The following is a 23,151-nucleotide window of genomic DNA, read 5'->3' as shown; positions in this document are numbered from 1 at the left end:
AAAGTGAAAAAAATATCAACAAAGTTTAAACTATGGAGCTGGATATAAAGAATAAACTTCCTTATAGGGGCAGTATTATGGAAATATATATATTTTTTTACCTTTACACCTTGCTATAATGTTATTCCCTCATCTAAATCCTACCTGGAATGTTGCTTTAATTCTTTTATGCATGAGAAATCCTCTAATCTGCCATAACAACCATTCAGCTGTGCACAAAGCCTGGGTGGACCCACTTCCTCCTCAGAGCTGCAGTTTCCAAGTTTCAGACTCAGAGCATTTCTCCCCTGCAACGCACCTACTCAGCTCCTTCAGACTAGCCAGAAGAAATTAGCAAACACCTGATGGAACTACGCATTTGACGAGCTCATTATAACAAGCTGCTTCTTGGGGCAAGGTAAAAACGCTGCTAAAGCGTTAGTAGAGGAGCGCTGTTGTGATGACTTCCTGAAGGCAGAGTTTCAGAGAGAGCAGGAGTTTTTAAAGAGACGAAGGTACAATTTTAAGCCGTTAAATTACAAAGTAAAACTTATTTTAAGTCATATTTGATATATATCATTTTTATAACAACTGAAGTTAACATAGTTACTTGACTGTTTTAGTAGACCCCGATTGTTCAACATGATCTCAGGTCATCTTCATTTTCCAAATGATGGGAGGATTTCTTGTATCCACGAGTTTCAACCTGGACTTGTCTCCGTTGGTGTAGAACACCCACATGGGTCAAGCCCACACATTATAATCCTTGGTTGTATAGCAGCCTATTACATTACACTGACCCAATCCCCTGATGGCTGTTTACAGCTGTCGCAAAGGGCTCCGTCCTGCATAACACCTGCCTGAAGCGTGTAATCATTAGCAGCCGTTTGCACACCCAGGCCAAAATACAGTAATGGGAACAAAAAAAAAAAAAAAAAACTAAACAGGAGCAGTGACATCCATGGACTGGCTGAAGACATAACTTGCAGCAGCACCTGGCTCACGCATGTCATCTTTAGGAGTTATTTTACAATCTCAACAGCCAGCCAAGCGTGTGAGCACAGCTGCTGAGGACGCAAAAGCAGCGCATACACTCTCACACAGCGTGAATCGCCTCCTCGGGCTCTCCGACTCTCACATCCATTGACATCACTGCATTTGCTTAAATTGCCACCAGCTGAAATCTTTTGACAGATTTTTGTAAGACTTGGTTTGTTTTGTTAAACATTAAACAAACCTTTTAAATCTAACATCTTGTTTTATGAACTTCCACGACTTTCCCTTGGGAATTAACAAATGTACCCAGCATTCCTCCCTCCCTCACATTTAAGGAATTAAGGAACTGGGACCCTCCCTTTGAAACCCCCTACTGCAAATGTTATTGACCCGACCATCACAATTTGGTATTTGCTTTGGCCACTAGAGTCTGAAATTCCTTCACATCATCCTCTAGATTTGGCAGGAAAAGTGTGTCTCCACAGTTAATTATACCCACAATAACCGGACAAGTTCCAGCATTGTTAGGCTCAAGACGAATTGCCCAGACTAATAAAACAAAAATACTGAAGCCTTAGGTCATAACTGAAGGTATTCCCTTCCACACGCATCAGGCCCACAAGTCAGCTTTAGACAATGATAATAAAGAGAAATCTGGATACATATTTTTGCTTTTTTTTGGGTTTCCATCGATAAAGTGAAAGACTGTATGTATTAATAGGTCTTATTTAAATTACAGCTTTTCTTCCTGTTTTGTTAATTCCATGCTATAAACAAAACAGACCAAAGGATAATAATTTAAAAAAAACAACCCACAATGCTGTGGGTAAAAAAAAAAAGAAGAAAAAAAACCAAAAGCTCTAAGAACACAATAAAAGTGACTTTTATCATTGAACTTCAGATTTGCACAACAGAAAGAAATAACCAGACCAACAAGTCTGTAGGAAGAATCTGAAAGGTTCACAAAAATGTGAAATAAACAACCGCAAAAACGCATCACAAACTGAACACCACCAACATTTTTTTCACATGTTGATTATCTGCAAAAGTCCCTGCTACTGAAACGTAGCATCGTGAAATCCCTAAAAATCCCAGCTGAGTGGAGTTAAGTGAATCTGTGTGGGAGACATATTGTCTGAATCGTTCACTCCACTTCAGCTACACTTATTGGCAACTTCATAAACAAAGCAGAAAAAATAAATAAATAAATATCATCCGTGGAATATTATTGTTCCAAAAAAAGGCTAATAACCATGTCATTTTATCCATAAATGATATACAGCACTCTCCACATTTATTAACATCCCTGGTAAAAAAATATGTAAAGACCCATAAAATAAATAAATATTTTATTGCAGTAGCAATAGTTCTCTGGAGAACTTTAGAAATAGTTTTTTTGCTTTTGTTTTACTTCTCTTAGCAACCTCCTCACTGTGCGTGATGGCAAAATGGACGTAGCTCTGCATCCAGCATTGTCTGTCACGGCTCTTGTAGTTTTAAATAAGGAATGCACCGATCAGGCTTTTCCTGACCAGTACAGATTTTGTGCTTTCTCTGAGATCTGACCTGCCAGTTTGGATATTAACAGAATGTGTTTTTTTTTTTTTTTTTCTAAGGAATACAACACAAAACAATAAATGTACTCCATGTTCCAGGAATTTTTATTTTTTTTTTATGTACAAATTAAATCTCTTTCAATGCAGTCCTATTCAGTAACAGCAGCTTGTTGTTACACCAAGCTAATTTGTAAAATGTTTATCAAAATATCCATCAAATTGATTACATATTTCAGAGTTTCCCCCAGAAAACCTGCTGAGCCCGATGATAGGGGCACAGTCATCCAGCAGCCTGCCGCATTTTTCAGTAAAGACATGTTTAAAGTTCACAGGAAATTTGAAAATATCACTGGGAAATTATGTGTTTCTGCAAGACATTAACAATACCAAAACAACAACTATAAAGTCTTAAAAAAGGCAAATATAAAAAAAAATTAATAATAATAATAATGGTCTCTGGTACAAACTGGTGCAAAGAAAAGTTTTTTCTCTGTTTTACAATCACAAATCAGTTGGCAAACAAAATAAATTTGCAGGTTTACATTCCCTATTTTCAACATTAGTTTTGGTGCTTCATTTTTTTTTCTTTTTTAAATATATATTAGGGTCTCAAAATAATAAACCAGTCCTGGTCTGAAGTCATTAGTGTCTACTTTGACAGCCGTGGTCCATGAAATGTAATAAATTTTGTACAGCCATGTGGAAAAACACAATCACTAACATTAAAACATATATAAGTGCCTTTCCATCAGCGCTTTATTTTCACATTTTAAACACAACTTAAAAGTTAATGATTTGTGAAATTAAAGCAAATACAGAAAAAAGGGTCCCAAAGACTGAGTTTGGATTGGACTCGATCCATCCAGTCAGAGTGTGAGCTTGACAATCAAAATGTCAAACATTACATAGTAACTGAGCATTTTCGTGTGCGCTATAATTCTGTGCAGCTGCAGGAAAGTGCATATGAACATGCCTTTGCATGCCCACACATAAACAGCAGCTGAAGGCATTATATATTCAATGAAATAACTGACTGGCAGACTAATGGTAAGGAAGTGGCTTTAAAAAAAAACCTTTACACTCGCTTGCATAGCTGCTGTCTGACAGAGGGAGAAAACGAGAGACGGAGACGCACCGATCCACAAAAACAGATTTAAAATGGAGTCATGTGTAAATACACAAACTAAGACGTAATGTCTTACTGTTTTTGTTTAGCCAATAACATCTCTGTTGAGCAGTAGGACTCTACAGGCATCTGATGTTTCTAAATGCTCTTTTTTTTTTTAGCAGCATCTGTAAGTATTTTCTGAAGTTTGACAGCACCAAAAGATATTAACTCAACAAAATATAAATGAGCTAATAAATATCTACCTATATTTGAGTTATTTACAACGATATAAAGAATAGAACTATTACAGGGCTGTCCACCAGCGGCCCACTGTGGTTTTATGTTATAAAGTGATGGAAGCTTAAAAATATAATGAAGTAAATATGTGTTTTGAAAGGCATTTTTCTATGTTTACTCAACAGTCAGAATGCCTGATTTGATACCATGCTTATTGCACTAAATCTACCATGTTTTTCATTTTGTTTGTAAAAGACAATATATATATATATATATATATATATATATATATATATATATATATATATATATATATATTTACAAGAAAGACAAACAAATATTTTGCCTTCTTATATATTTATATTTTAAATGTCTATAACGAGAGTCCATAATGTTTGCGTGCACAACATTCTCAAATAAAGTTGATTTTATTATCACTGTTTTTTTCCCAATGTTCGAATGATGCTTGTTAAGCTGGAGCAGCACTAATTTTGTTGACTTCCACAAAACAGTTCAGGATTGTGACTGTTTTTGTCAATGAAAACCACGACAGTGACAGCAAAAGTGTCAATTATTAGTCTCCGAAAGAAATATATACAGGAGTACATGTTCCGTTTCGCTCTCCGTGTGCTGATGTCTCAACGTTAATTGACTTACGTCGTCATCTGAGGAAGGGGTTCGAAGCGTGACAGAAACCAGCGGGGGCGCAGCTACCGGAACATGCTTGTCCTGGTTGAGTGTTGGCACAGCAACCACATTAGCAGGGACGGCCTGTGGTGTCTGGATGTGGAGAAGCTGGCTCGCCTGGGACAGCACTATGGGATGGCCTGAATGAAAGACACAGCGCATGCACGGTTTTTTTTTTAATTACAAGCTTTACCGTAATCATATGTTTACAGTACAACCAACACACTGTGATTACATGAACAGTATGACCTCGAGTTTCACGAACAGTAATTAGATCGCAGTTAAACAAACTGCATAACTAAGCAGAGGAGGGTGCTTTGTCTTCACGTATCCAAGCTTCGCTTTGGATATCTTTAATAATAAGTAGTCTATCTTTAACATTGTTGTTAGGATTAAAAGTATGCCACGAACTTCAGTCAGCGCTTGTAAACACTGAGGCTTTGCTCTGTCATTGTCGTACAGCATCGTCAGGAACAGATTACACAGCGTGAACTTTGTGAGTAGGGTTACGCTTAAAGCAGCAAGTAAGCAGAACAAGACATCATCTTTACATTGCCTTTATCCTGTCTATTGGACATTTTTCAAATAAGTGATGTAGCACTGGTGGTTCAAGACCAATTTTAGGCAAAGTAACTACGGGGCGTATACTATTGTGATCTGTTATTAAAACGACCTTTTCAAAGAAAGAAATATAACTGCTGTTTTACTTTCTCTTGATTAGACTGTAGTAATATATTACACTACAGGCAGCCGGGTATTTTTTGTTGTTGTTGTTATTTTTGAGAAATTCAAGTCATTTAATATTCAGTATTTGCAGATAGCAAGTCCAAGCCCAGCATTTCATTAAAGTTAGCGCACACTCAAAAGCTAAACGCAAAATAAATAAAGACACCCTGATGTATTCTTCTATTAACATGACTGATAATAGGCAGTCGTATTACTGGTGTATTCCATTTTGGTGTATTTTAAATATGTCTAGCTGTCCAACACTTTGGGTTTTTGACATAAAAGAACCAGATAATCTGATGTCAACAGTTTAGAAACTGAGGCTCCAATTTGTTTTTGTTTTTATTTTGTTTGTTTTTTTTAATACTTGGTTGAGAGTTTGAGCAAGGAGAAAACAAGAAAGCGTGATGTAGTTAAACAGATTCAGGGCCAAAAACACTATAAGGGAATATACACTAATAGTTTTTGTTTTGTTATCGCAGCTGTGAAACTTTTATTGTATAATTTAGAAATTCAAACAATCGAAAAAAGTTCAAACTTTCAATCGTCCTTTTTTTTCTTTTTTCTTTTTAATGAGAAGTTGAATCAAGTTGCTGCTTTAAGAGCCTTAACCTACATCTGATACAGACCAAGTCTCTCAAAATCCCATCATCCTCTGGTGTCCTACCCCTCTGCCTTCAACTGGGCTCTGTGTGTTTAAAGTACAGGTGGTGAAGATGTTTGGCACACTGACCCGCGCCTTTAAACGTCCACATTCCAAACTGAGAGGCTCGTGAGTTACGCATTTGAACTCACACAAACACGGGCCCAAAAAGGGAAAAAAAAAAGAACCAAAAACACAATAATATCTGGTGCCCACTAATGTTCTGTTACTCAGTGAGCCCTACACTTATGAGTACGAGGTTATGAAAGCAACTCTTACCCAAACAGACCCAGCAATCTTAATGTTGAATTCTGTCAGTGTTAATCAGGTGAAAGCACTTACTAGATTTGTAAACAAATCTGTAATTTGCCAGCAGAACTAAAGTTCACCATCTGTGAGAAGAATTTACAAGGCTGGAATAAAAAGAAAGCAATGAGTACAGATGTTTGCGCAGGAATAAACAAACACTCTGTGGATCAGACTCAAAAGAGTTCATTACTTTTTTAGAGAATGGCACTGCCCAGGTAAAAAAACAAAAAAAAAAAAAACACACAAACCAGATTTTCAAACAAACAACCTGGATTCCCATCTTGTGACTCGATCTAGGTCAGGATGTCTCGTCCCTAAGCTCTTCACCGTACTGGTCAACACCAGGCAAACACGTCAGAAGTTCAAATGCATTTTAGGAAAGGTCAGCCACCCCACCCACTTGGGCTTCGTGCGGTGAGATAAGTATTTATTCTGGCTTTCATGGTGCTGATGTAAGACCCCAAATCAAGGCCAGCAAAAGACATAAAAAAAGAAAACCCTTGATGACTTTAATGAAAACCACAAACATCAGCGGATATTTAGGACATCGCTCAACATGTTGGTATGTTTATGATTTTTACTTCCATGTTCATGTTGCCCGAGTATCCCAATAAAATGTAGGTCAGACTTAAACATTTTTGGCGTTTGAGACCTACAAATCATATTTATTCACTGTTTTCAAATGAAGTGGGTAAGGTTCACTGATGAGGGAAAAAAACTGAGATCACAGTGCCATCTGCTGGCTCCATCAAAAACAGCATTTTTATGTATTCATTTTTTTCATCTGAGCAAAATTAATTGGCAAAGGCGAACAACAAATATATTAATATCCCTAAAATACAACATAATACGAGACCTGACCTTTTGGTAAGGTGTCCTATATCAATGCAGAGCACAACAAAATAATATTTATGCAGTGTGAGAACTGACCTGGAGGGGGTGCTGGTTGGATGCTGATCGGAGACGGCTTGACAACAGGCAGTACGGTGGTCTGCAGGGGCTGGATGATTATCGTCTTGGGCTGCAGTGGAGCTGCTGTTGCTGCCGGAGCCAAGGGCATGGCTGCAATCAGCGGTCTGGGCTGGATGGAGATCTGTGAGCCCATCTGAATTGGCCTCTTTGCAGGCTGAGCAGGTTTAGCTGTGGCATTGGTATATTTGAATTGCAAGGGTTGGGAGGGACAAGATATGGGGGGTAAGAAAAAAAAAACTGGATTTAGCCCAGGCCAGGAAATTTGCATTTACAGTTGAAATATCTGGAGGGGTTTTAACTGTCAAAATGCTTCCATGATTTTGTAATGACAATAACAAACAACCCTAGATGATGGTGGAATAACTGCTAAATGAAAAATGTTAGCACTAGAAGCTGCCTTACATGTTAAAACCTTTTGTTTTGGTATTACTGGAGCTCCCTGCTGCTTAGCTGGTTTGGTCTTGTACTAAATTTATTATTAAGTGTTCTTTGTACCACCTGATAATTATAAATCTTAGTAAACATCACTTGTGGAGTTGCTTGAGGTGGCACTTTTGTTCCATATCCATATAGCTCACATTGTTTTGATTATGTACAATTACATCTCTTAAATTATTCTAACAAAACAGCTTGATATTTCTGGCGGTCAGAGTTTTGTCCGGCATAAGGTAGAAAAGGCAAGTGATAGTTTGTTGGTTTAAAACCCCTTAAGCGTCATGAGGATACCGCTTTCCTCATAGACCCATTGGCTTGCATGTAAGTGTTTTTAGGGTAACAGTTAAGGGGTTAAGAATTGATGACATTTTTTTTTTTTAATCTAGTTTTTGGCCTTTAAGGTAATGAATGGTCATTTCATATATCATCCATTCAGACTACACAGGTCATCAGACACCCGTTTATGCAAACTGTCTTGGACCAGATCTAAACAAAGACCACATTTACTTTCTATGATCTTAAATTCTGGAACAAAATCCCAACAACCAGAGATCTGCAGAAACTATTGGCACCTTTAAATCAGGGCTTAAAACTACAACAGTTTACAGTTAAAAATAAAACTGTTTATGTCATTATGTCTTGGATATTTTTTGTTTTGATGTAGTAGTTTATGTGTTGCTCAATTTTCTCTATTATTCTTTTAGTGTATTTATTGCTTTAATTTAGTCTGCTATACCGTTCTCCTGTTAAGCCCTTGGAATGACCTTGTTCATGCAAGCCTTAAACAATCGCTACCTCTTGTCCATAGCGTGCTCCTCATTGCAGCCTTCTTGGGTGGCGGAGAGACTTCAGAAAAGCCACTGGACTCGGACGAAACTGAAACTGGGGAAAGCTGTGACTGAGGGGACAGTGCCTCATCCTGCATGGAGAAATAGATACGATCTAAGATCTCTGCCACATTTTGTCAACAATTATTTTTAAGTGCAAGCCCTGAACGGGACGTCTTTGAATAAACTGAGCGCAGCACCGAGAACAGTAATTTTCTTCTACTGCTAAACATGCTCGACTCTTTGGATGTGACACAAGGCATAAAGTCAGTTCTAACTAATGCATCTCAAACTGGCGCATTAATAAAATATGAGTGGCTTTTCAAATTCTCCCAGCTGACATGTGCGTCCTTGAATTGTCAGGATAATTAGCAGACAAGTGTGTGCCGACTGTTGGGCGAAAAAAAAAAAAAAAAAAAAAAAAACTGTAACCCTTGCCCTTGTTTTGACACACTGTGATAACATCTGCCCGCTAAATTATGCTAATGCGTCTGAAGTTGTCGGCACCTTTTTTTTAATGAGTGGTTGGCCCACAGCTCATACAGACAGTTCGTTATTAATCTGACGAGGTGTTTACAGATTTTATTAATAAGTTTCTGAACTATTATTCTACCCACCAATATTCAATCCACATCTGGAGGAAAACAAAATTATTCTCTCTTAGGTATGGAAATGCTCGCAACCGAAACAATTGTAAAACAATTTGCATTGGAAATCCAAATTCAAATGCAGAAAACTGGGGAAGGGCGAAGCTTTGAGGACAGATTCTTACATGTAAGGACGACGGAGACAAAGCTTCCACCGAAGCAGGAGAGGGGACGGAGCTCAGCGTGTGGGAAGGAGACAGAGAGTCCACACTCACCTCACCATCTGGATGCACAAAGACACGGAACACAAACAATCAAGTCATTAACATGGAAAATCATGCAGCACAGTCCCAAAAACTTACCTCAAACTGTAACGTCTCTCACAGCTGCACACAAATATGATAACATGTAAATTCACTATTATATTATCAAAACACACTGCAATGACGGCCCTCATTTTCTCTTTAAATGTTGCTTAGTTAACAGAGTTCCCTTCATTTTTTGCAATCTTTGGCATCCTCGCCCCTAAAATCTACAGAATCAAAGTCGTCACCGAAACGGTCAGTCGTTGGAAACTCATAAATTGGATCTTTGTTGAAAACTTACTGCACAATACCATCAAAAAAGTTGTAAATATAAATAATAACCAAAGACTGCAAAAACACTGGAAAAATAGTTTTAATGTTGTTGCTATATCTGCTTATATTAAAGGCCTCAAAGAAAAGTTGAGATCAAAATTAAAATGGCAAAGAACAGAAATAGAAGAATGGCCAAAATACTCTGATCTGGGCAACCATGGACATATTGAAACATACCAATTGTTTCCTATTTTCACATTGCATGCCATGCTATGCAATTTTATTGTTCTCATTGCCATGAGAACAATAAAATCAAAACAAAGCATCCTAAACAGAGTTAAACACCAAACCAAATAATGTGGAATTCAATATATTGTTAACAAATACCCCTAAATATTTCTTTTTCCATCATAAAAAAAATTCACAAATATGATTTCTAAATACATATTTCTGATAATAAATGTTGCATTAAAATGGAAGCTAAAGACAAACAAAAAATAATTATCACTTCCGTCGCTGTACCTGTGCAGGTGCTGCTCGTGTCCACTTCATTCCAAAGAGGAATGTCGATATCAAAATCCAGATGACCTTCATTTGCCTGAGAACCCAAAACAGCATTTTTTATTTATTTTTTTTACAAAAAAAATAACTTCACGGAGAAATATCTTTCAATCAATTTTAAATTGCAAACATTTCTAAATCCAAACTGTTGCTCCCATCTCATAAATCCTGCGCTTACTTGACTGAAAGTGATGCACCGTCATCACCAGATCAACTCTGAAGATACTCACGTAGGCACCGCATTCGAGGGCCTCGAGCAGCTCATCTGCATCCCCCAGGTCATCCAGTCCGTTGAACAGGCTAAGGTCTATGTAACGATGAGGACACAGGCATATGGGCCAGATCAGTTCACTAATAACAGTAATACGATCTACTGATGTTGGTAGTAAGAGTGATGATTTTGACATCCATGAGCAGATTACTAGCTTTCACAATAACACAACTTTTACACAATGTCGAATCAAGCTGGAAAATAGGACAGAAATTGCACTGAAAGAAATATGGTGATGTTTTAATATGACTAGATCAGCGCAAATGTTACGACATGCACCACAGGTTCTTTGAAGGCCATCATGTCTTTGACCACAGCATTGTGTAGAAGATTAATATATTCTTATACTGCTAAGTTCTCTTAAAGAGCACCGGCCTTCTCTCTTATCTATATGTTCATGTTTATGATCCAGAGATGCTGATAAAACAACGTAATAGAGACGGAATTGTCCTTAGTTTGACAATTCAAAGATTAACACAGGATCTGCCTGACAGGACACAATCAGAACAGCAGCAAGCTTCATAGACAAAAAGTTAAAGAGATAGTCAACACGTAAAAGGCACCATGTTAACTGCACCACTTGACGCAATTTCACAAATAAACAATAGTAGCTTATACCATCACATTCTAATAACGTTGTTGCATAATGTATTTGCATATTATGAAACAATGTTTTGCTACTAGATCCAAACAGTTCTCACTTTTCACAGCTCTCAGGGCCTAACGATAATCTGTCACACGAATGTGTCTTCTTCAAGTCTGGTACCATAGTTAAAGTATATCTCTATAAAGATTCATTTGTCCTTGTGATTAAACTCTGATTCAGTTTCTACAACCTGCACAAGTAGCATACTGTGTGCATAAGCAGCTCGTGAAAGTGGGAAATACAGTACGAAAATAAACACTTTTAATTTACAAAAGTTAGGAAATATCTCAGCAGTGCCTCACAAGATTTACATAAGCACCTGACAGGTCTGCGTGATAAATCTAAAGCTGCATCTTACCTGGATGTCAAACATATTAAAGTAATATATTTATCTTTTAAACTACACATGAATCTTGACTTGGCGTCCCTCTCCTGATGACTTCATGTATCAATCTACGCATTTATTTACTATCAAATGTCAAAACTCATGATCTGGACCTAAAATAAGCCTTGAATACTTAAAGTTTGAATAACTTGTTTAATTTTAGTGGCTATTTGTAACCATTGTTGTATGATGCATGTAAATGTTTACGTATGTTTCATGAAAACAGATATAAACATTTGCAGAAAAACTTGAAAATCACAGTAGCTAAGCTGATTTAGGGGTGTTTGTAACAGTCAGTCGGTTTATTTCACTTTAAAAACTGTTTTATTTCGTGTCTTCTCCATTATTTACATAAAAACCGATAATGTTACGTCATCTCAGCATCCATAGCACGCTAATGCTAACTGGCTAGCCGAAAGTTGAAAACCACACCAACAAACGTCATAACATCAACCTCAAACTTACGTAGAGGTCATTCTAATACAACAAATCGCCATAGAAGTTATTTACATGTTTTATTGAAATAAATCGCTAAACAGTGTCTACGAACAGCTTCCTTGTGTGGGTGTTTCTAGAAAGAATCAGATGTCTTACCCCACTCTCCTCCCTGATCGATAGGGAACATGCCCGTTTCGCTATCCATCACTGGGTTTTGTTGACAATTTCCGAAGTTTAACTTTAAGTCGGATGACATCTCCCTTTGAATTCATTAGTGACTTATCGCTCAAACGGAAACCAACTGAGATCAAGCGCAGACTCACATCACTGTCAAGTTAAATACACGTCTGTCTTTACCGTAAGTTCTACGGATGCCGTTGAGGGACCAGTGCGTTGCATACGACTCCGTTGTGCGGGTCTGCGCTGCCTATATTAGCCACCAGGATGCGCTATAGTATTAGTAAAGAGGAATTGCGCGTTCCCCCCCCCAGGTGTCTCTGAATACATGACCTTCGTGTGCGAAAAGTCTACAAAGTCATTTACAGCTTAAAAATGAAATTCTGAGTAATTTAAAGAATGTAAAAAAAAAATTAATCAGGGATAGTAGTATTTAGAAGGTTCAAAATGGCTATTATCCCACAAATAAATTAATCATTCCATATTATTTGCATGTATAAATTCAATTAATATTAAATTACACATGCAAGGTCATTTAAATGCCTGTAATGTGTTATTTAATTTTGTGTGGTGAGTCCGAACATTAGCCCCTAGTAAATAATTTATAATCAATTAAGTGAAATTAAATCCACCCTGTTAGCTGAACGTATAACCACATATCCAGGTTCTAGTGCACATGTAGTCATGTACTTAATTAACAGCTCCTGGCATACCAGAAACATAAAAAAGAGCCAGTAAAAGAACAAGCTTTTTGACATTTGGCTAGTTTTTGAGGAGCTCAATATACATTCTCAACTCAATCCACAAATGCATTTTCCTTACAAATGTGGCACTATTTAAGGGGAAAACAATCAGGCTTTCCAACCGCAAATTTTCTGCCAAGAGGGCTCTTACAACAAAGACCAACACCAACCCCAATAGCTTAATTATGGTGATCTCTGAATTCAAAACAATATGCAACTCTTCATGAAGACTGTTTTTTGTTGTTTTTTTTTACTGCAGTTTGTTTTGATGTGATTTTAGATAGCACAACCAGTAGCATAAACATATTGACCCAGCTCATTTTAGTAATAAGAACAACTATAAACAGCCAATTGTGGCATAAAATTGATTAAAGTAATAAATATGCTGGCCAGCCTTTTAATTCAACTAAAAGTTTCGAAAAGCATTTTAAATGTATAGTTTTGTCTTTCTACTTTGCAAAATTTAGTTGTTTTATTTTTCTGCATGAATAAATCCCAGTCTATACTGTCTTCCTTCTGAAAAGGCAGTGCTTAAATCTTACTGGAGTGTTTGTGTGGTCAAGAACTAGCTCTTCTGACTGATATGAGCATTCGGGCATCGCAAAGGCCTTGGGTCGTTCGCACACCGATGACTCATAGGGGCCACACTCACATGTCAATCATGTAAGAGTGTCAGCCTCGTGCAAATCAAAGAGCAAATAAATGTTAAAGTCAGGTCAAATTTCCAGCTTGACTGTGAACTGATGTTAAACCACCTAAAGGGTTGGCACCATTCTGGGGCCGTGTCAGAAGGATTGGATAGATTCTTCTACGGGGCTAAACTGCTGCTGACGTCTCAAGTCCTGGTGTGAATTCTACTTTAGTGTCACGGCAGCGAGTCCAAGCATCTGGGTTTTAATCTGAAACATTTCGAACAAGCCTTTTTGCAATGCCACAACATATCAAATGAGTCACAAGTGTTTTTAATACATAAAACATAAATATAAGCAATAAAAGTTTCTATCTGGTGAAAAGCACAATGTTGAGAAACAAATCCGATTTCTGTTATGGCTAAATATGTTTTAGTAATAATAAAAAAATTACTAATTTACATATCCGATATGTTCTTTCACTCAGTGATTTTGAAAGCTCGGATGATCCTAGCAGAGCAGAGAGACATTAGAGACATGGTGTGTTAAAAACCAGCAGCAGGTGTACACTGGGCCTAATCCCTCATGGGCATTTCAGGCTATAGAGAGATTAACCTGAGGTGGTCCGGTTCAGCTCCTTTTAAAAAGAACAAGCCCCTAGTCTGTCTTAACTTATTACGGCAAGGTGACGACTAATGTGAAGGTCAACCATCTGGCAGAGGTCTGCAATCAACCTGCAGTCTAACCTAAAACCGAGTCATCTGTTTTTTAATCTAGTAAACCTATATAATTAATATATGGTGGAGACCAGTTCACAGATGAACATGAACAATGCTTAAGTGTTCTGACCAATATCCATGTCGTCTAATAATACAGACCCTGTGTTTACTGTGTGATGTCTGGTAATCACAATGTATGATTGGAGCAGAGTTTTAAATGGATGTCGCCTTTGGTCTGCACCAGCCGACGCTCATCATATTGATTGCTTAAAGCTTCTAACCCAGAGCTATAGAGAGCAGATTAACAGGTTAACCTGATAGTATGGCTCAACGGTTAATGGAACATCTGAGGAAAATGGATTAAGGCTTTTTGGTCACGTTGTTACAGAATCGGCTTTGAGTGTGCGTCCTTTTTTTTTTTTTTTCCCTTCTGAAACACATAAATGAAGAGGCTTTTGCATTCAGTAACAATTCAGTCCAAAGGTCTTACAATGAAATCATAATTCAAGTTGAAGAGCTGTAAAAGCACTACTTTTAATTGTGGTTTTCAACACATTTTCAAACAGTTTGGCAATTATTATTGTTTTGCTTTTTACTGAGTGAGACGATGTAGTCAAAACTGACTATTTAGATGTTGAAACAGACCGTCTGAAATAAGCCAAACTGTGAGATTTGTGAACTTTTTCGTATTTCATCACATTGCAACCACTGATTCAACATGCTGAATAACCATATTTCACTGTAATTACAGCCGCAAGTCTTTTAGGTATGATCTTTACCAGCTTTGCACATCTAGGAATTGAACTTTTTATCCATTCTTCTTTGCAAATTAGCTCAACTTTGATTAGATGCTGAGCATCTGTGAACAGCAATATTCAAGTCTCGTTTTCTCAACCGGACTTAAGTCCAGATTTTCACTGTGCAACTCTAGCAAATAAATATGTTCTCATATGAACCTGGCTGTATGATTAGGGTTATTTTGCTGCTAGAAATGTCTACATCCCCACATGTCAAGCTTTTTGCAATCTCTACAAGGTTTTCTTGGACTGACCTGTATTTAATGCAATCCATTAATTAATCCAGTTATTCTGTCGCTGCTGTAGAAAAACGTCAGGATGATGCGACGTGCCACACACAGAATTTTGCATGAAGCCCAAACAGTTTAATTTTGTTCCAGAGCAGTTTCACTCACATATTTGCTCTATCCTTACACCACTTGTAACAAGCTGAAAACAGAACATGTTAAGACATTAAACAATAGTTTTATTTTGGTCTAGAAACATCAGGTTTGTGGAATGAATGATTAATGGTTATCTTCCACCTGAGTGGAGGATGTCTGCAACTCCTCCAGAGTTACCATGAACCTCTCAGTATTTTCTGCTCTATGCTCTCCTTGAACAGCCTCTCAGTTTAGCTGGATATGGTACAACAGTAGGTTTGCTGTTGTTCCATATTCTTTGCATGTTTCATGATGGATTGAACCACACTCTGTCTTATAACTCATCTCTGCTTCTCCGCAACTTAATCGCTAATCAGTCTGTTATTTGTCTTGGTCATCGTAATGCTGTTTTTGTTACTGTCTTCTAGCAAACCTCTGAATCATTTGCACAACAGACACTTATATTATGAGATGAAATGACATAATTATTGACTGTTTAGGATTTATTTCATTATTTTTCTTCAACAACATCACAATTATTCACTATGTTGTCTTTTTTGTTTGTTTGTTTGTTTTTTCACAAAATCTAAAGAGGTTTGAAGCTGGAATGTGATAAAATGTGAAAAAAAAAGGTTTTTGCAAAGAACTCTAAACAGGTGATGTATACAATTTGGAAAATTCAAACACTAAATATGAATCCATCCTCATCTACAAATTGATAGATTTTTTTATCATGTACTTTTTTTCTGAATTTAAAAATAAACGTCCTATAGTTTTAAATCAAAACTGCAGAAGCTCCTGCTTATATGACTTTTTCTTCATTCGAGTCAAGCTTAACCACATTCAGATATGTTTCTGTGGTCGGTTGTCTGCATCAAACCATTTTGCTGCTTATAAATTCATCAATTACATTAATGTCTCACAGTTTTCATAGGCTGTGAACAATGCAAAACAAAAGCATCGCGCTAGTCTAGGAACAATGTAAAGCCAAATATGAGCAGAAGAGGAGAAACAAAGACTTGATGTTTTCAATCAAGCAACAAACAGCCTTTAATTTTTGAAAAGAGGAGAAAGGCTGCATGCAACTTTCGTTTATTATTTTCAATAAAACGTTTCCTTTGCTAAAGGACAAAGACTACTTTTGTGGAATGACTCAGTATCTTTGACATTTGCGTTCGTGTTTTGAGACCAAACTGGCTGGTATTGCTTAGTTTTTCAACATGTGTTCAAAACCAAAAGGAATTTCTTGGCTTAACACAAACCTAGCTGTGAAAAGGAGAAAAAGAGATGAAAGACAAAGATACTTTTAAGCAAAGACAAACCACTTGGCTAAAAGGGAGCTTGAGCCACATTTCATCTTTTGTGTGCCAGATTGATGGCCTGCGAGATGGATGATGTTCTGTAGTGATGTGTGGCATTGTCTTATCCTCGGCCCGCACAAAGAGTCCGAACACTTATCATCTCGGGCTTATGTATGAGAGAGAGGGACAAGGAGGGGTGGAGGGTGGGGGTGGCTGAAGAGAGTCCAGGAAAAGCGGGGGGTGGCGGAGCTCCCTCTGATAAAGCTTGATGGAGACGGGCTACTGACAAGAGGAGGCAGATGGAGAGAGTCATCTCCCATGACAACGCCTGCAAGTAACAGCCAAAAAGATGGGGGAATAGTCAAACTGGGATGGAGCACCTTCAAATTTTGTGTTGGTGCTTTGGTGAATGCATGCTAAAACTTGTGTCCTAAGATGATTTTTTTTTTTTAATGGTGACTGAACGTGATGATTTGTTGCAAAGATTTTTTTTTTTTAAACTTTTTTTTGCTGGCCTGTTTTGTCTGCACTGTGACTTCCAAACAGGTGGCCTATAGGTTTGTTGAACTCAGTTTAAGATTAGTCTTTAGGACATTGTTTGGTGGGAATGGGCCTGTGAATACAAAGGGATTAGTGAACAGGGTTGCTTCACTCACTGTGAGTTTGTATTTGTGTAAAGGAGTGGGGGCAATCTGAAGTTGATGGATGGATTGATAAGCAAAATAAAACATTAACTGTGGTTATTCAAAAAATAAAAATACACTTCTCATTTAAATATACAAACAGAAAAAAATAAAATGTATACAAACAAGTTGTACTAAAGACCTAAAAGTGGGCAAAAATTAAGAAATGAAACAATACAGAAACTTATGTGAAATGTTAACGTTTCCAAGAGAAATGAGTCTTTACTCCTTCCCACGTCCCTCTCCTTATGCACAGCAGTTTAAAGAAAGCAACCAAAATCATCTCAATGCCTTGAACCATGTGCCACCATTAGGGACACACAAAGGGAGATCTGACAAATGACCATTTTAATGCCCCCCTCTTTGACTTTAATGAATTTATACGTTATCTGGCCCTAATGGAGGCTGCGGTGGAGGGGCTGGCGCGATGCCATAACAAATGAAAAGCTCTGATTAGTGTAGAATGAGGCGAGAGAAAAAAACGCTATTCATCTTGGTTAGCATCCTCCTGTGCGCCTTTATGGGTCGCTGTTACAAGGACGGCGGTGGAGCCGGGGGTGCTCGCCCCATTAGCGGGGCAGGCCGATAAAGGGGGTCCGCTGAGTGGTCAGCCGGGGCCGGGGCGTTGACGGAGCGTCTGGCCGCTCCGCGGTTCAAGACTGTGAATACCTCAGCGCGGCTTGACTCCTGAATAACCTTCTGAGGTACCAGGAGCTTCACCCCTGCATGACCCCGCACTCTGAACAGGGGTGTGTGAGGAAGGGGTGGGGGGCTTGCGGGGGGCGGGGGGGGGGGTATCCAGACCAGGGCTCACATTAACAATTAGGTAAACACAGGAGGAATCCCCTCTTATAGGGAAAGACTGCAGGAGATGAAAAACAATGATTTGCATTGAAAAATTTAATCGCACGATTAATTATGCGTTGCTCGGTGTGAAATTTATTTGGAACAGACTTGCATTGCGCGTCGATGAGTTCACATTAGGAAAGCCTATGGTTCAGAACGAGCAACAGCATAGCTTATACTTTAGCTACAGCAGGCTAATCAATGTATTAGTCGGCGACATCATTATAAAATCGTCGCCACGGTGTGGTTCGTACAGAATCTGAATCACAGCTGTTGCTTTTAAAAATGGGGTTTCCTGCATTATTAATACACCTACAGAGACAGTCTATTGAAATGAGCATTTAGTTGTAAAAAAAAAAAAAAAAAAAAAAAAAAAAAAGTATTGCAACACATTGTCAGAGATGGTGAAATATTTCATCATGACCCGTGCTAGAGCTCCATATCGACCACTGCTGTCATTGGGAGAAGCCCTGTTCTGCCGCGCCCCCCTCCCTGGCTGGGCCCCCGCGCTGAGCTGAGCCGCCTTGCAGAGTTCAGTCGGGCTGGGAGAGAGAGAGAGAGAGAGAGAGAGAGAGAGAGAGAGAGAGAGAGAGAGAGAGAGAGAGAGAGAGAGAGAGGAATGCACTGGGATGCGGAGCGGCAACCACTGTAGGAAACCGACGCAACAACTCGCTCACTATGGACAGCAATGATCCATATTTACACCTGAGTAAGTAAAGCCTTGCGCTCTCGGCGGCGGTCTGTGTTCCTCTCGACTCGGCTTGTTGCTTTGCGTTTTGTTTTGACTCGAGAGAATCGCTTCATGGCGTCTCCTTCGTACGTCTGTCCAGCGAAACTGTTCGCGGACTTTAATCACCGAGTCCTGCCTGCGAACGTTAGACTGAAGCTGTTGAATAGTAGTTGCAACGCAGAATCCAGAGTTGTTGCCATTGCATAAAGTCAGGTGATCATGCTTGCGCCGGGTCTGGCAAGGTCAGAGGTTGGCACTTTAATTGCGCTTATGTAATTTATGGCGCTTGTCGCGCGTCTCTTGCTAAACTGTTTGAGACAGAAACACAATTTATTGGTCTGGAACGGTCGTTTGGGTCCGAAGAGGACTGCGTGCAACTGCGCGGAGGAATGTCGGCTTTCTGCAGATAAACAAACTTGGGAGTCCCTTTGAGGTAGCGGAGAGGAGCGTGCGTGCTGGACGCGCCCTGGTCAGCGTTGTGGGCTGCGGGAGCCTCTCCGGAAAACACCGTGATGTGATTTTTTTTTTTTTTTTTTTTTTGCACAGTAAAGCAGCTTTCGGGGTCACCCTTTCTGACTTTGCCCTTGAACCAGCTGAGGGCTTTCTCCCGTTATCCCTCGGCGACCGCTTAGGCGATCAGTTTGCAACATGTGGAGTTAGTTATGGCCTACTTTGCTGAGCTCTTCCTGAACAAGATGATTGTCTTTACTGTTAAACTCCGATCTTTAATAAACGATTATTGAATCTGACTGAGTCGCCACATGCACCAGCCATCATGTGATGCTTGTTTTCACCCAGAAGTGCAGCAGCAGTGGAAAAACAACAGAAAGAAAAAAAAAGATGATAGTAAAGCATGCAGTTAAATAAGTAGAAGTTGTATATGAAGCTGAAGAGTTTTAATTTTGTCAGGTTACAACTGCAAACATATATATATATATATATGAAAGGAATTGTGTTTGTGAGTGGTTATAACCTTTTAATGACAGCGGGGAAATCTTTGGGAGGGTATGTCTCCACCATCTTATCTGTTTACCTGTATTGAGCTGCATTTATTCTTCAATTTAAACGTCCCCATGGTACCATCACCATGCTTCTCTATGGAGATGATGTGATCTGCAGCGTTAGCATTCTGCACGTAGGCCGAAAAGTTTTCACCTCATTCGACCAGAGCTCCTTGTTGATGTTGCTGTTGATACTCTGTGGCTTGTGGCAATCTGCTGGACTTCTTGTAAATTTCTATAAACAACCACTTTATTCTTGCCGCTCTTCCACAAGGACCTGGTTTGTGTAGTGCTTGACTGAGGGTTTCCCTGTTGGCAGATTATCTCTTCTGAGCTGTGGATCTTTTTAGCTCCTACCATGTTCTCATGGGCCTCTTCGCTGCTTCTCGGCTCCAATTACTGATTGGAGTCCACCTGATTAGGTGACTTCTGATGATATTGGGTTCATTTAGGGACATCAAAGTAACATTTGAATGCCACATTTGTTAAGATTGTTTACAAAAAATGTGTATTTTTTTCACCTCAAAATTATGCACCGCTTTGTGTGGGTGCTTTGGATAAAATCCCTTAAGATACATTGAAATTTGTGGCTGCAACATGACAAAATGTGAAAAAGTTCTGAGGTTGCATGCTTTTTTTTTTTTTTTAAGCGACTGTAACTGCTGCTGTGTCCTGTTATCTCAGGACTACTTAGTGAGGCTGAAAATTGTTTCTGTAATGACGGCAGGTCCTTGGGGAATGGCAGAACCATGTGGATGGGAAAGCACGGAGAGAAGGAAACCCATGGTACAGAAGGAACAGAGCAGACCCCCCTCAGGGGCTTCACTTATACGTTGTTGTAAGTTTCTGAGGAGTAAGTCCCAGGAGTCACGCACTTCAACTGTGTTCGGCTGCTCTACTTCAGATAGAGGTCCAATGCATTTCTGTTTTCCCAGTTATGATTCTTCACCCAAAGGAAAATTTGTCAAGATTTGACAATTCGGAGATTTAAATGCAGCTTTTCCCAGAAGAATTTGAATTGAAAAGTTCCCCAATCCCACAATAGTCCCAAACTGAGGTTATTTATGGATTGAAAATTTCTTCAAAATAAAATAATCAAAGTGAACTTATATTTCAAACACTACACTATGAAGCACAGTACTCATAAAATAAAAAAAAAAAACCAGCTGAGAGAATGTTTCAAGCCTTTCTTTGTCTCTGTTTTGGCTCAGAACTATGATTTAGTACATATTTTTGCATCGACAGCCCACACACTCAGATGCATAATAGAGTCATAAATTGTGCTCATTTTTCGACGCTGTAATGGTCAGCCTTTGTAATCTGTTACAAGCATGAAGCCGAAGGCGTGTGGAGTCAAGAAACAAGCCGGTGATTATGCGGGGATTGTTTTTGTGATCTTCCTCCTCCTCAGTTTTTCCCAGACATGTTATGTTTCAGCAGGTTTTCACACAGGCCTGCCCTGGGCTTTGCAGTTATAGAATCAGCATTCCCCCCCGCCCCCCTCTCTGCGTTTCAGCAATTTTCGTTTTTCGTCAGTGGAAGTGATTCTAGACAAGCGAACGAGAACCCTCTTGCTGCTTTTTTGACGGTGAGAACTTATTTAGCTTATTCAGATTGGGGAAGTCAGAGCAGAAAGAAGAACAGGATTGGAGAGTGAAGGGAGCAAAACTACAGGGAAATGAAGGTTGTGGGAGTAGGGGTGGCGAAGGAACGAGTCACCAGAGTTGATGTGAGCTCTCAACACTTGCCAGGGGTCGTTGATTCACCTCTTCATACACTCAAAAAAAAAAAAAAAAAAAAAGGATATACCCAATAACTTTTTCTGCGCATGCATCATACTCACATATTTCACTGAAAAAAAAAGAAAAAAAAAGTGACGGCATCACATGACCTGAAGAATGTGGGTTGTAGTATGGGAGCTTTAATGCTTAGTCGTGCACAAATCCTGCAGAGTGAATAAACCACACAGGTAAGGTAGGTGTGGCTCTCCACGGGTGTTTGCTCAGGCACTCTATAGCTTGAGACCTGCAATTCTCCAGCGCCAACACATGTACTTGCAGACGACATATACAATGGGTCTTTTTTGTTGTGCTTTTCACTGGGCGTGTGCATTTGTATGTCAGTGTAAAGACTCTGATGTCTTTTTGTGCGCGTACGTGCAGATTGTGAGTTGGGAATAAGGGAAAAAAATATGGGGCGTAAGGAGGCCATTCTCTGGGCTAATTGCCAGTAATTAGTCATTAGTGAAGAAGGTCATAGCCATGATTTAATTCCAGCTTTAATCAAGATGAGAACCTGGAAAGACCCATGGGCTGCGGGAGTATTTTGTCATGAGAGGTATTAGGCTATTTCTTTGCTAATTATTGTAACAACAAACAGATCAGTGCATGGATGCAGATTGTTTTACATTTCTCTGATCTTGTGGGGACTGAGTTTTTAATCACTGAGCAGCTGCGCAGTAGCTTGATTAATGTTTTTAAATGGTTGCAGGTGCTGATTCGTAGCCCCAGCTGCTAGTCTCTGCAAATTTCTTAGGGGGGAAAATGTCAAGCAAAGATACCCAAGTGCAGAAATTCAAAGTTTGCTGAAAAACTAAGAGAATCCTGGAATTAAGGTTGGTTAAAAAAAAAAAAATTAAAATAGAAAAGCTGACTCTGAATTAGTTTCACTATGAGTTGTAGCATGCTTGAGTAGGCTGGAAGTTTATAACGGTAGACAAAAAATATATATATTTTATGATGATAATGTGAGGAAGTGCAAAAACAGGAAAACCTCTCAGTTTTAGCCTTTGTAATATTATGTGATATCAGCATAGTTTTGTTTATTTATAGTCTTACTAAAAAACCCTCGTAGAAACATCCACACTCCGGCTCCAAAACTCATTTCAGGACCCGTGCAGAGAAAATACTTCAGCGGAAACACACTAAGAAGCTCGGTGGCTTTTGTCATGTTTACAGTGTGCTGATGTTTAATTTTCGGGGTGTTGCAGAAGAAACAGGATGGCTATATTGTTTGGGAGAACGAGGCAAGGTCGCTCTCAGTCTCACCGCCACTTTCATGTACGGTATCTTGATGTAATGTTCCCCCCCATACTTCCAACAAGCATGAGCCGGCATGAGACCCTTACGCTGTGAGGACTTTCGGAAAAATGGCACAGTTTCATTACACAAACGTTTAAAACAACAACGTCTAATGTGATCTTTATTATTCTTTATTACTAAA

The 23,151-nt window shown here is 38.9% G+C and overlaps 2 protein-coding genes across 3 annotated transcripts in view; one reads left to right on the top strand and one right to left on the bottom strand.

Moving 5' to 3' along the window:
* atf6 (activating transcription factor 6) overlaps window positions 1-12,330 on the bottom strand; it is a 30,737-nt gene extending 18,407 nt beyond the window's left edge. For both annotated transcript variants that reach the window (XM_008407006.3, XM_008407007.3), the window contains exons 1-7: window positions 12,098-12,330; window positions 10,432-10,508; window positions 10,163-10,238; window positions 9,248-9,345; window positions 8,444-8,567; window positions 7,172-7,381; window positions 4,534-4,703 (exon numbers count right to left, since the gene is read on the bottom strand). In XM_008407006.3, coding sequence (XP_008405228.1) covers window positions 4,534-4,703; window positions 7,172-7,381; window positions 8,444-8,567; window positions 9,248-9,345; window positions 10,163-10,238; window positions 10,432-10,508; window positions 12,098-12,197 — 855 coding nt within the window. In that variant the 5' untranslated portion in view covers window positions 12,198-12,330. The remainder of the gene's footprint in view (window positions 1-4,533; window positions 4,704-7,171; window positions 7,382-8,443; window positions 8,568-9,247; window positions 9,346-10,162; window positions 10,239-10,431; window positions 10,509-12,097) is intronic.
* Window positions 12,331-18,669: 6,339 nt separating this feature from the next.
* rxrgb (retinoid X receptor, gamma b) overlaps window positions 18,670-23,151 on the top strand; it is a 30,467-nt gene continuing 25,985 nt past the window's right edge. The window contains exons 1-2 of the mRNA XM_008407002.2: window positions 18,670-18,907; window positions 20,657-20,767. Coding sequence (XP_008405224.1) covers window positions 18,877-18,907; window positions 20,657-20,767 — 142 coding nt within the window. The 5' untranslated portion in view covers window positions 18,670-18,876. The remainder of the gene's footprint in view (window positions 18,908-20,656; window positions 20,768-23,151) is intronic.

Source organism: Poecilia reticulata, chromosome 4, assembly GCF_904066995.2.
Source record: "Poecilia reticulata chromosome 4, P_reticulata-male-v2, whole genome shotgun sequence".
NCBI classification, from domain to species: domain Eukaryota; kingdom Metazoa; phylum Chordata; class Actinopteri; order Cyprinodontiformes; family Poeciliidae; genus Poecilia; species Poecilia reticulata.
The sequence above is the reverse complement of the archived record's forward strand: the minus strand, read 5'-3'. Positions and strand labels throughout refer to the sequence as shown.